The sequence below is a fragment of the Suncus etruscus genome, chromosome 14 (assembly GCF_024139225.1).
Source record: "Suncus etruscus isolate mSunEtr1 chromosome 14, mSunEtr1.pri.cur, whole genome shotgun sequence".
Taxonomy (NCBI): domain Eukaryota; kingdom Metazoa; phylum Chordata; class Mammalia; order Eulipotyphla; family Soricidae; genus Suncus; species Suncus etruscus.
In genome coordinates this window covers 62,737,069-62,751,259 of record NC_064861.1, presented here as the reverse complement: position 1 = coordinate 62,751,259, position 14,191 = coordinate 62,737,069, and the positions used below count along the sequence as shown (strand labels likewise).

At 43.5% G+C, this 14,191-nt stretch overlaps 1 protein-coding gene across 2 annotated transcripts in view; it reads right to left on the bottom strand.

The window, feature by feature from the left end:
- Positions 1-1,189: 1,189 nt before the first annotated feature.
- The window catches only part of NFATC3 (nuclear factor of activated T cells 3), a 126,977-nt gene continuing 113,975 nt past the window's right edge, over positions 1,190-14,191 (bottom strand). The window contains exons 10-11 of one of the 2 annotated variants that reach the window (XM_049786338.1): positions 11,616-11,719; positions 2,212-2,344 (exon numbers count right to left, since the gene is read on the bottom strand). In XM_049786338.1, coding sequence (XP_049642295.1) covers positions 11,619-11,719 — 101 coding nt within the window. In that variant the 3' untranslated portion in view covers positions 2,212-2,344; positions 11,616-11,618. Of the gene's footprint in view, positions 2,345-11,615; positions 11,720-14,191 lie in introns of both variants that reach the window. The other variant, XM_049786337.1, reaches the window with a different exon arrangement.

The window sequence follows — 14,191 nt, the reverse complement described above, 5'->3', positions numbered from 1 at the left end:
ACATCCTGTTCCTTTTCTTCAGCCATGTTTCTCTGCACCTCCAATAAACACAAGGCTGTTCATCCCTTTATTCAAAGGATTGGAGTGCAGGTGGTCTGGAAGCAGAAATTTGCATAGTCTGTTGAATGTGTGCTATACTGACACTAGGTTGCACAAAGATTTAAGTCTTTATCTACAACCCCCCCCCCCCAGTACACCAAAGCGTTTACAAAACTGCTTACATAATATACAGAGCTCTATTTTAAAATTTAACCTTTTATTTTAAATAGGAAAGCATTTCTAGTGCTACAGGCATCAAGGTATTTAAAGGCATCAAAATGTGGTGCATAGCAACTCTGAATTGTAGAGGTTTATTCTGGAGGGCAGTTGAGTAACCCTCGAAGTCTTGCATAGGAAACTTGCAAGAACCCCATATGAGGCAGCTACACCTGGGGCAAGAGGACTGGGTAGAGGTAAGTCTGGCCTTAAGCTCAGGCCAGCTCATCCCCTCACACACACATGCACATACACACGCACACACACACAACCTCACACAAAGGAAGCTTTGGACTTCCAGCCATAGGAAGTCTCACTATCCACGCTGACACAAAGCTCATTTTCAAAAGAAATTTAAACAGTATCCCCCTGCTCCAAGTGAAGCCAGAGTACTTTGCAAAAAGATATCTTTTTCTAGTTTTAGGGGAAAATGAAACATGGTTTCTTAAAAAAAAAAAAAAGACCCACAATGCCTCCCCCTGGGTTAATGTCTACTGACTGATTAGATATAATAGGCCGTTGAGCTGGACCACACCCCACAGACCTCACTCAGTAGAGTCCTGGCCCATGATTCCCTGGAATAACCTTAAATCTTTAATCAACTAAACCCAGTAGCTTATCACATGCAGACACCCAAAAAACATGACATCCTGAATAAAGGAAAGCAACATTTCAAATTGAAAGAACATACTTTAGGGGCTTTGAAAGGGGATCCTATTGTGATGAAGGGTTTGGGCAAAAGCACCCAATATGGGCGCCTCCTTTGGTAGATAGCTGGCTGGAGCTCTTTGCTGGCCCTACCTTGGGTGCAGCTTCACCAGCAGCAGCACTCGGGCATCTTTGGTGTGGAGGATCAGGTCTATGATGCTGACTTTTTTTTTTTTTAATTTTTAATTTATATGCCTAAAACCCTCTTAAGAAAAAGGCCAATTTTAGGCCACACAGATGGGACAGAGGAAGCCAGAATAGGTTGTAAACAGAATGAGGATAAATCTTCCAGGCCAGAGTGAATCACACCTGAAACACAGTGCTTTATCTGCTATTGACCTGCAGCAATTCTCATTTGTATTTAGCTTCTGACAGTCTGGCTTCTAGAGAGGAGATACAACCAGCAATTACCAAAATGAAAATATGGCTTCTAAGGTTAAAGAGCAGCCAAATGCAGATGCTCTCTCTTACTTGTAAAAGATTTGAAGTCACAGGATACAAATGGGAAGAGCACTCAGTAGCCTGCTTTTGTGTAGGCTGCCAAGAAATGGGAACTACCAAGCTAACAACCTCTCAAAGTCACCTTTCATGCAGCTATCTTATCCAAGGTCCCAAGGCAGAAGGGGGAAAAGCTATTTCAACAGGATGTTGGTAACTGAGAGACTGCAGGACAATTATACCTAGGAAAGTGACAGAAAGGCTATGCTCTGGAATGTAATTTTCTATTCCAACGTTTCAATGATTGGAATGGTCTCTTATTTTATCTAACAGTTCACTTTTATAAAGAAATATGAGCTACATTTGGCTTTATTTCCTATGACTATGAAAGACTTCAGGACACATGCTGAGTTTCTGAGGCATAGTAGGGGCTGAGGGTTTTGTTGCCTCTGGAAGATTTTATCAAAAATTCTTATTTTAAAAATATCAAAGCTAAAGGGTCTTTTAAATGACCATAAAGCAGTACAAATCACCAATCCTAACTAAGCAACCAGATTATCTGCATAAAGCAGAAATTGAGTCTGCTGTCTTTACACTCAAAGCACCCATCATATAAAAGTATCTACTTAAATATAAAAAGCAAAGCTCAAACAGCCTCTGCTGTTACTGTTCTTTTATAAAATCTACCCAAGGCCTGAGGTGGAGAAATGCTGAATTCCCCACACAATGATCCCAACTTCTGGCACCAGAAGGCTGCCGAGTTAGAAACCCAAGGTCCAATGAGAAACATGGTGAGAAGTGCATGATGGTGTACAAAGCTGTCAGGGCCCATCGGATCTTCCTAAATCCAGGGACTCAGGACCAGGAAGGGGAGGCTGCCTGCTTGCTCCTCTTCCTCGGGAAACAGAAATGTGAGACATGTCTCTCCCAATGATCTCGTTCACTGAAAGACAAAAAATGGGAGCGAGATTATTGCCTCTGCACAAGTGGTCATTTGATGTCCGATGCCAAGTTCGACTTCAAAGACATTTCCCTGGGGCCGGAGAGATAGCATGGAGGTAATGTGTTTGCCTTGGATGCAGAAGGTCAGTGGTTTGAATCCCGGCATCCCATATGGTCCCTGAGCCTGCCAGGAGCGATTTCTTTTTTTCTTTTTTTTTTTTTTTTTGGTTTTTGGGCCACACCCGGTGACGCTCAGGGGTTACTCCTGGCTATGCGCTCAGAAGTCGCTCCTGGCGAGGGGGACCATATGGGACGCCGGGGGATCGAACCGCGGTCCGTCTCCTAGGCTAGCGCAGGTAAGGCTTACCTTACCTCCAGCGCCACCGCCCGGCCCCCAGGAGCGATTTCTGAGCGTGGGTGGAGCCAGGAGTAAGCCCTGAGTGCTGCTGGGTGTGACCCAAAAACATAAAACAAAAATGACTGAGGGGTTAATCTGTGTCTTACATTAACAAGTATGCTTTATTGTGTGTTCAACACTTATTATTTCTAGTAGGGTCTAGCTTTTCTTTTTTTTTTTTTTTGGTTTTTGGGTCACACCTGGCAGTGCTCAGGGGTTACTCCTGGTTCTATGCTCAGAAATTGGGGCCCGGAGAGATAGCACAGCGGTGTTTGCCTTGCAAGCAGCCGATCCAGGATGAAAGGTGGTTGGTTCGAATCCCGGTGTCCCATATGGTCCCCCGTGCCTGCCAGGAGCTATTTCTGAGCAGACAGCCAGGAGTAACCCCTGAGCACTGCCGGTGTGGCCCAAAAAACAAAAACAAACAAACAAACAAAAAAAAATGCTCCTGGTAGGCTCAGGGGACCATAGGGGATGCTGGGATTTGAACCACCGACCTGTATGCAAGGCAAATGCTTTACCTCCATGCTATCTCTCCAGCCCTGGATCTAGCTTTTCTATTGGTTTCTGTGCTGTGGCTGGCATCCCAAAGGTTTGTTTTTGAATTCTTACCTCAATGTTCAAGTTTTTAAAATCTCAAGGTGGTTAAATCTGGTGCTTTAGGGGCTGGAGTGATGGCACAGCGGTCGGGCATTTGTCTTGCATGTGGCTGACCCAACAAAGACCGACCTGGGTTTGATTCCTGGTATTCCATATGATCTCCTACCAAGCCAGCCAGGGGTGCTTTCTGAGTGCAGAGCCAGGAGTAACCTCTGAGTGCTTTTGGGTGTGGCCCAAACAAACCAAAAAAACTGGTGCTTTACAGGGCTATAAAGATAGCACAGCAGATAAGATGCTTGCCTTGCAAAAAGGCTGAAATAGGTTTGACCCTTTGCAGCCTATATGGTCTCCTAAGCACCACCAGGAGTGATTCCTGAGTATAGAGCTAGGAATAAGCCCTGACCACAGCTGGCTGTGGCCCCAAAACAAAACAAAAAGGTGCTTTAATTATCAAAAACCATACTGGTATACTATTTCCTTGTGTACTTTTAAGGGCAAAAATGGTTTATGTTTCTTGAAGATGAAGATGTACATTTAATGGTATCTACCCACTTGCAAGTACTTTCCCTGTTTTTAATTTTTGAGGTAATACTCTTCACTACTAGGGTTACTTCAGGCTTTGTATTCAGGGCTGCTCCCCAGGCTGTTAAGGGTACCATGTGGAGCCAGGGCTGAATCTAGGCTTCCTGTATGCAAACCATGTGTTTCATTTCTCTGAGCCATCTCCTAGCCAATCTGATGATCAAGATTATCTTCTGAAGGACTGGAGCAATAGTACGGTTATGGATAGTGTGGTTGTCTTGCACGGTTGACCTGGGTTTGATCCCCAGTATCTCACAGGTACCCTGAGCACCACCAGGAGTAATTCCTGAGTGAAGAGCCAGTAGTAATCCCTGAGCATTGCTGGGTGTGGTCGAAACATAAAACAAAACAAAGATTATCTTCTGAAGTAGCCAAGTAGTATTTATTTATGGTCTAAGCTTGACTGGAGTTGTTTCTTTTTTCTTTTTATTTTTTTTGCACTGTTTTTGTTTTTTGTTTGTTTGTTTGGTTTTTGGGTCACACCTGGCAGTGCTCAGGGGTTACTCCTGGCTCTACGCTCAGAAATCGTCCCTGGCAGGCACAGGGGACCATAAGGGATGCCAGGATTCAAACCACCGTCCTTCTGAAAGACAAATGCCTTACCTCCATGCTATCTCTCCGGCCCCTTGACTGGAGTTGTGTTACAGCTCTCCTCTATCTAAAATTTTGCTGATTTTTTTTTTGCCCAAAGTGTCTGTCTAATCTCTACTGAAGTTAACTGGAAGGTTCCTGATTAATTTTTTCCTTTCTTCCCTAGTGCTGCTTGGGAACCTGAAGCCATTCCCAGCACTACTAATGTGAGCCTAACAGTATATAAGCACCAAGAACTGCTACTCAAATCAGTGATCCTGGGCATACTGAGAGTGAACCCCCCCCCCAATGATTCTTTCTTTGGCCCACTTTCTGATCATTAAAACATTAAAATGGAAAGTCAAGATTTTTCATAAAGTAATTAAATGACTATATTAAAATGTTATTCACAGGTTTCACTAACTGTTCACCAGCAATCAGTAGAGTTAAGTTCTAATATGGAAGGGACCTTTGTCTATCTTTACCCTAAAATCCTTGGAACTGAGTGCTTTGCACACATTGAGTGTTGAGCGATTTCTGAGGGCATAGCCAGGAGTAACCCCTGAGCATCACCAGGTATGGCCCAAAATAAAAAAAATTACAGTTCAACCTTTCATAGATTTTGGAGACTTGGAACAAGAAGGAAAAAAAGCCTTGTTGGGCTTGAATGATAGCACAGCGGGGAGGATATTTGCTTTGCACATGGCTGGCTGATCTGAGTTCAATCCCTGGCATCCCATATGGACCCCTGAACCTGCCAGTAGTAATTTGGGGCCAGAGTGACAGTACATCAGGTAGGGCGTTTGCTTTGTATGCTGCTGACCCAGATTTGATCTCCGGCATCCTAAATGGTCCCCTGATCCTCTGAACCTGCCACGAATAATTTCTGAGTTCAAAGCCAGGCTATGTGCCCCTGGGAGTGGCCCCAAAAAAAACAAAAGAAAAAAAAGGCTTTGCTTCTTATATGGTCAATGCTGATTTGAGTCTGAGCACTGCATCCCAAGCACCACCAGGAGTCACACCTGAGCAGAGTCAGGAGTAAGCCCTGACACTGCTGGATGTGGCCCCGAAACCAAATTAATAAATGAATAATAATAATAAAAAAATAATTCAGAGGTGAAAATGTGGGCTGCATCTCATAAGGTCCATTGAGTCCACTGACTGCAAAGTCAGGAGAGACCATGAACATAGCCAGGTGTGGCCCCAAACACCAAATATACAAGGTGAAAATGAAATTGTGGGGCCGGAGAGATAGCATGGAGATAAAGCATTTGCCTTGCATGCAGAAGGTTGGTGGTTTGAATCCCAGCACCCCATATGGTCCCCAGAGCCTGCCAGGAGCGATTCCTGAACGTAAAGCCAGAAGTAAATCCTGAGCACTGCCGGGTGTGACCCCCACCAAAAAATGAAATTGTATTAGGCTTTTAAATCCTAAACATCACCGGTGTGGCCCCAAAACCAAACCAAAACAAAAAAAGGATCCAGAAATATTAATATTTGAAGAAATAACAAGTACAGTTATCACGATTGTTAATAATTTTACCTTTACGTGACAGCTGTTTATTGTACACATACATACGCACACACAGTTATGTTTTGGGGCTACATCTAGTCTAGTATACCTTGTACTATCCAGCCCACTACTCATTTATTTAAACCCTAATCTACAATGCATATAAGGATGCATTACTTTACTCCCCATCAATGTAGGATGAGCATAAGTTGTTTATGCAATTCCATTTTATCACCCACTCTCCTTAAAGAGTTAAGGGAACCCAGAGCGGTTAGCACAACAGGCATTAGCCTTGCATGCAACTGACCAGGGTTTGATTCCAGCACCCCATATCCCTGAGCCTGCCAGGAATAGTTTCTGAGCACGAAGAGCCAGGAGTAGTCGAAGGCCTACAGGGTGTGGCGCAAAGTTACCAGTCAGTTCTGAATACCATTTCCCCACAACCACCAGCACACACAGAAAAGTCTGGAACAAGATTCAAGCCTCATATTTATGAATGTAGGTCAAAGTATCTAGCCTAATGTGACAGTCACCTTGCTCAAGTTTTACCACTTGGATTGTGCAACCAAAACCGAAGTACTTAGGACTGAGAGCATGCTTTATTGTATGAAAAACATTTTTATCTAAGAAACATTGATGTTTAGTTCAATGGAATAATGATTCTATTCACTTGAATGAGATGTTTGAGTAACTACAGGCCCTTATTTAGATCTGAACTCCGGGTTTCAATTTCATGATAGGCTGGAAATAGAGGCAAAATCAGAAGGTACCCTTCATTTTTTACCTTTTTTTTTTTGGGGGGGGGGAACCACACCCAGTGACACTCAGGGGTTACTCCTGGCTATGTGCTCAGAAATCGCTCCTGGCTTGGGGGACCATATGGGACGCTGGGGATTGAACTGTGGTCTGTCCTATGTTAGACACACCCAAGGTAAATGCCCTACTGCTTGCACCACTGCTCTGGCCCCTACCCTTCATTTTTTTTTTGTTGTTGTTGTTTTTGGGCCATACACGGTGATGCTCAGGGGTTACTCCTGGCTGTCTGCTCAGAAATAGCTCCTGGCAGGCACGGGGGTCCATATGGGACACCGGGATTCGAACCAACCACCTTTGATCCTGGATCGGCTGCTTGCAAGGCAAACGCTGCTGTGCTATCTCTCCAGGCCCCCCACCCTTCATTTTTAACATTTGCTTCAATATCCATTAAGGAAAATTATGACTTTTTTTCCTACTACAACAGACTGAGGGAGAAACTGGTCCTGTTTATTTATTTATTTTTTGGTTTTTGGGCCACACCCGGTAATGCCCAGGGGTTACTCCTGGCTATGCGCTCAGAAGTCACTCCTGGCTTGGGGGACCATATGGAACGCCAGGGGATTGAACTGCGATCTGTCCTAGGCTAGTGCTGGCAAGGCAGACACCTTATCTCTAGTGCCACCATGCTGGCCCCATTGGTCCTGTTTATTAAGAGTTCTTATTTTAGGGACAGAGAGATGATTTAATGGGCCAGTGGAGTGCAAAATTTGCATGCAGGAGACCAGGGTTCAATCCCTGACACCACATGGTTCCCTGAACAATGCCAGTAGGGACCTTTTTTTTTTTTTTTTTTTTTTTTTTTTGGTTTTTGGGCCACACCCTGCAGTGCTCAGGGGTTATTCCTGGCTGTCTGCTCAGAAATAGCTCCTGGCAGGCACAGGGGAACATATGGGACACCGGGATTCGAACCAACCACCTTTGGTCCTGGATCGGCTGCTTGTAAGGCAAACACCGCTGTGCTATCTCTCCGGGCCCCAGTAGGGACTCTTAAGCAGAGTTAGGAATAGTTCCTGAGCCTGGGTATGGGCAACAAGCAAAACAAAAAAATAACAGTCCTTAACTTACAAAGAGTAATATAGCTCTTTTCTTCATAAATAGATTTAAATAAAACATTCTACAAACATGGCTGGGAATGTTAGAGTACTTCCTTGTATGTGAGGTCCTGGATTTGACTCCCAGCACAAAAAGAGGCCCTAAAGAGTCTACCAACAATAATCTTCAGTTAACAGTAACAGGAATTTGGCCCGGAGAGATAGCACAGCGTTGTTTGCCTTGCAAGCAGCTGATCCAGGTGGTTGGTTCGAATCCCAGTGTCCCATATGGTCCCCCGTGCCTGCCAGGAGCTATTTCTGAGCAGACAGCCAGGAGTAACCCCTGAGCACCGCCAGGTGTGGCCCAAAAACAAAAAAATATATATATAATAATTTATGAGGGCTGGTATAATTACAACAGCGCATAGCACCCTTGCCTTGCTAATCTGGGTTTATTCCTAGCATCCTATATGGTCCCATGAACATGCTGTGTGTGGCACCCCTACCCCCAAAAACGGTACTTGCTAGGTACATCTATCAGCACTCAGAAATTGCTCCTGTCAGGCTCGGGGGACCATATGAGATGCTGGGGATCGAACATGGGTCTGCAATGTGCAAGGCAAAGGACTTAGCACCATGCTATCACTCCAGTCCCAAGGTACTTGTTTTTAATTTGGATAAAGATGGAGATTAGAAAGAATTTTAGGCATATCAGATTCTTTTTGTTTTTGCTTTTTTTTTTTTGGGCCACACCCCGGTGCTCAGGGGTTACTCCTGGCTGTCTGCTCAGAAATAGCTCCTGGCAGGCACGGGGGACCATATGGGACACCGGGATTCGAACCAACCACCTTTGGTCCTGGATCGGCTGCTTGCAAGGCAAACACCGCTGTGCTATCTCTCCAGGCCCCATATCAGATTCTTTCCCTATATTTTTATTTTGTACATTTTCTCTAAAAAACTCAGATTTGTGCATGTGTGTGTGTGTGTGTATGTATGTATGTATGTGTGTATGTATGTATGTATGTATGTATGTAATGCCAACCTCAGCAGTAACTCAGGACTTACTACTGGCTCCATGTACAGGGATCGCCTGTCCCATATTCAGGAAACTATATCCAATGATAGGGAATGAAATGGTGTCTGCTGTATGGAAGAAAGCACCTTAACTTGGGGCCAAAGAGAAAGCATGGAGGTAAGGAGTTTGCCTTGCATGCAGAAGGACAATGGTTCAAATCCCGCCATCCTATATGGTCTCTGAGCCTGCTGGGAGTGATTTCTGAGCATAAAGAGTAACCCTGAGCGCTGCTGGGTGTGACCCAAAAACAAAACAAACAAACAGAAAGCACCTTAACTCCTGTATTATCTCTCTGACCCAAAATTCAAACAAAAAAGAAAATAAAAAATTAAATTGTGGTTCTGTTGTGATGTGGCTAGAATAATTCATAACTTTTTTTTTTTGGGGGGGACACACCCAGCAGCGCTCAGGGGTTACTCCTTGCTCTGTGCTCAGAAATCACTCCTGGCAGACTCGGGAACCATATGAAATGCCAGGATTCGAACCACCATCTCCTGGATTGGCTGCATGCAAGGCAAATGCACTATTGCTGTTCTATCTCTCCGTCCCATTTATAATATTTTTTTGGTTTTCTTTTTGGGCAGTGCTCAAGAGTTCTGACTCAACACTGAGGAATTACTCCTGACAGCTCAGGGGACAAAGAGGATGCCAGGGGTTAAACTCAGGTTAACTGCATACAAGACAAGTGCCCTGGGGGCCGGAGAGATAGCAAGGAAGTAAGGCGGTTGCCTTTCATGTAGAAGATCATTGGTTCGAATCCTGGCATCCCATATGGTCCCCTGAGCCTGTCAGGAGTGATTTCTGAGCGTGGAGCCAGGAGTAATCCCTGAGCACTGCCGGGTGTGACCCAAAAACCAAACCAAACCAAACCAAACAAAAAAACCCAAAAAACAAGACAAGTGCCCTACCTGCTCTGCTATGATCTCTCTGGCCCTACAACATCTTTATTTGGGGTGGGGGTTGAGGTCATATCGGGTGGTGCTCAGGGTCCTGGCTCTGTGCTCAAAAATCACTCCTGGCAGACTCTTGGGGACTAAATGGGATGCCAGGGAACAAACCTAGGCCCATCCCGGGTTTGCTACGTGCAAGGCAAAATGTCTTATCCACTGTTATCTCTCTGGCTCCACCTACAACATCTTTAATTTTTCTCAAGCATACTATAAAAAGAATCATTTAAATTTATAATATTAACTGAGTTTTTGGATTTGGGGCTGGCTGTACACAGGCTTCCTCCTGGTTCTGTGCTCAGGGATCACTCCTGGTAGGCTTACGGGAGCCTATGAGGTGCCAGAGAGCAAACTAGCTTCAGTCATATGCAAAGTAAACATCCTATCCACAGTACTATTTGAAAGACCATGTGGTGTCAGGGTCTGTGCATGCAAGTAAACAATTTATCCCCCTTTCTATCTCTGTGATCTCTACTAGCTATTTTATAAACACTTATGTAGGATATTTCTCTCATGATTAGTTAACATTGATATGAATGAAACTAGGTTAAGTTCAGCTTCTAGATATCAGTGCTCTGTTTATCAGGTGGCTTCAGTAACATAAATATTTGGGGGACTGGTCTAGCAAGTAAGGCCTTGCATTCCTGGCACCATATTCAGTCCTCCCCAGGCAGTGACAGGAGTGATCAATGAGAAAAGTGCTGGGAGTATAAGCTCAGCACTTGCAGGTCTGGCCCCCAAACAGATTTGGATGTGGATATGATTTTAATATCCCCTTCTAAATCTAACTTCATTTAAATAAAATTCAAGTGGCATTTTGAGAATTGTAATTTGTGTTTTTTTTTTTTTTGGTTTTTGGGCCACACCCGTTTGATGCTCAGGGGTTACTCCTGGCTATGTGCTCAGAAATCACCCCTGGCTTGGGGGGACCATATGGGTCCTACGCTAGCGCTTGCAAGGCACCTTCCCAGCCCCGAGAATTGTAATTTGTATGTTTTTGATTTCTATCAGATATTTTCTCAAATGACTCTGAGGGTGTAACCAAAGAAGGTATGTGATGGGGATGTGGGTGGGGTATTAATCAGCTCTTAGAATAGTGTGAGGCCCAGTTCTGTTGCTCAAAAATGTTGACTCCACTTCTCTAGATTCGTACCAAATAAAGCCCCAGATGTATGACAACTGTGTCCATGGCCTTTAGGGCAGAGTCAAAGGTTGCCTCTGCCAAATGGATACAATTTCCTGACTTAATTTCATAATGGCTCATATGAAAATATAAGAGATACTGACAACAGGGTTAGGGATGTAGTTCTGCTACATGTAGAGCTACATGTAGAGCTTTTGCCTTGCATTTTGGAAAGACTTAGGTTTAATCTCTGGTAGTGCAAAACAACAAAAACTAAAAACAGTCTTGCCCAGAAATGAACTGGCTTAAATGCTTGATCAACAACCAATTTTACTCAGCATCCAAGCTATAGAAAACATATAGCTGGATCTTTTTGTGCTTTTTGGTTTCTTAAATTCAAACTGAGAGTAAAATTATGAGCACAAAGGTGATAGACTAAGTGTGGTTAAATAAAAAAGCCAAATCTTACAGTTAAAGTGTAACTCCAAAGATATGGAGTAGGCCGACCAAGAAGGTACCCAGTGTACCCCCGCCTAAAGAGCACATGCAAATCCAGCCACTGCATGCAAATATCAGATTTCAGCACAAAAACAAAAAAACATTTTGATCAACACTCACCCTCTAGATTCTCCAGAAAGGAGCTGGATATGAGAACTCACTGTGATTAGGCCATTTCTCTGCTGAACCTGATGGCTGGTGTTCCAAGTCAGACATAAACTGGTCTGTGTCAAAGAAGACAACATCACTACTGAATGGAACAAACCAGAAGGTAACTTAATTCGCCATAGTGCCCAACCTATTTCTCTATTTTTTGAATAGAGGATTTTAGATTGTACTTGATCTGTCAATCATTGCCTAAAATAGGTGTCCCAAATTGTATTAGCTAATGTAAATATTAAGAGTTCAAATAGGGGGCTGGAACCATAATGCAGTGGTAGGGCATTTGTCTTGCACATGGCCAACCCAGGACAACCCTAATTTGATTCCCGGCATCCCATATGGTCCCCTAAGCCTGCCAGGAGCGATTTCTGAGCACAGAGCCAGGAGTATCCCCTGAGTACCGCAAAGCGTGACCCAGAAAAAAAAAGTTCAAATAGTACAAATTTGATTTATCTTCAAAAATTAAAAGGGGATGGAGCTGGAGTGATAAGACAGTACAGCACGTAGGGCATTTGCTTTGTAAGTAGCAGACCTGGTTTCAAACCCTGGCATCCATATGGCCCTTTGAGCCCCACAAGGAGTGGTTCCTAAGTGCAGAGGAAGAAATAAGCTCTGAGCAATGCTGGTTGTGATTCAAACACCAACATAAATAATAAGTAAAAGCATTAATTAAAAAAGTTATAATGATGATTTTCAATCAAATACACTAGTTTTTATCAGGCTACATCAGTAACAGTACCAGATGTCTAAAGTTACACTGGAATTATGAGGGCATTTAAAAATATAAACTCTTGGGCTCTAATTCAGACCACAAAATCAAAGTATTAAGGTAGAAGTTTACAAATAAATGCACAGGAAAATTTGGTATCATTGAAGAATGTATACATATGTATGTATGTATCCCCCTATACAACAAAGGTTACATTCCATTAACAAGATATAACCAACTCAGCAAATTGAAACTGGCATTTTAAAAATCGGTGGGATGTCAAGAGAGATACAGGGGTTCAGGAGTCAACGCGCTTGCCTTGCACATGCTGGTCCCTGTTTGATCCCCAACATCATGTAGTTCCTTGAGCATTGCTTAGAGTGATCACTCAACACAGAGGCAAGAGAAAGCCCTGAGAACCAATAGGTATGACACAAAAACAAAAAATAAAAGAAATGATAAAAGGAAACAAAGCAAAATAGAAGGTCAGAAGATTGCAAACTGCATTTTATTTTTCTGAAGGGAAAAGGTATCTCCCATTACTGGGGCTGTCCTGTCAAGGTTAAGACTCAGCCAATTCCCTTGCACCTCAGTCCTCATCTCCACCAGGAACAGAAACCATACTGTGATAAAACATTGCCAAGGGTGAACTCCAAGAAAAAGCCTCCCACTTGATCAGACACAGCTTGGTTAAAACTCACTTCAGCCCCACCCTCTATACCTTGCTTAAGGAAGCAGACTTTTGTTTTTTCTTCAAACATTGTCTACATTTTCTTTCTTTTTTTTTTTTTTTTTTTGGTTTTTGGGTCACACCTGGCAGCGCTCAGATGTTACTCCTGGCTCTACGCTCAGAAATCATTCCTGGCCGGGGACCAAATGAGATGCCGGGATTCAAACTATTGTACTTCTGCATGCAAGGCAAAGCCTTACCTCCATGCTATCTCCCCAACCCCTACATTTTCTTTAATAAGAGTTAATAACTGCTTTGTAGGGCTAGTGTGTAAATTTTGCAGGTGGTAGGGTGGGGTTCAATCTCTGGCATCACATGGCCTTCTGAGAATAGTGGGGAGTGCAGCTGGGAGGGGACCCAAAACAAACAAAATACAAAGAACTGGCCTGTGAGGCTGTCGTGTGTGTGTGTGTGTGTGTGTGTGTGTGTGTGTGTGTGTGTGCGTGTGTGTGCGTGCGGGCAGTATATTTATTTTAGTATATATATTTATTTTATTTTTTATATATTCATTTTTTAATTAAAAATGTTTGTTTTGGGCCATTACCTGGCAAGTGCTCAAGGGTTACTCCTGGCTCTGCACATAGAAATCATTCTTGGGGACCGGGAAGGTGGCCCTACCCCGGTCTCCCATATGGTCCTCCCAAGCCAGGGGCTATTTCTGAGCACATAGCCAGGAGTAACCCCTGAGCGTCAAACGGGTGTGGCCCAAAAACCAAAAAAACAAATCATTCTTGGGAGGCTCAGGGGACCATATGGAATATTTGGAATTGAAACTGGGTTGGCTGTATACAAGGCAAATGCCCTACCAGCTGTGCTATCTCTCTAGCCTCTATATATGTTTTTGTTATATATACTAGGGTTCTCTGTTATATATCACTGTACTTAAGTCTCACCCCCCAAAAAAATTCAGTAGGGGCTATAAAAGGTAGCCCCATAGGCCAAAAGGCCAACAAGCTTGGCTTTATTCTTAGCATTGCACGGGTCTTCTGATGCTCAGGAACAACCCCTGAGCATATCTGTGTGTGATTTAAAACCAAAACATATACATATTTATGTTTTTAAATTATATAAATGGATTAAACTGTGTTTGGAATG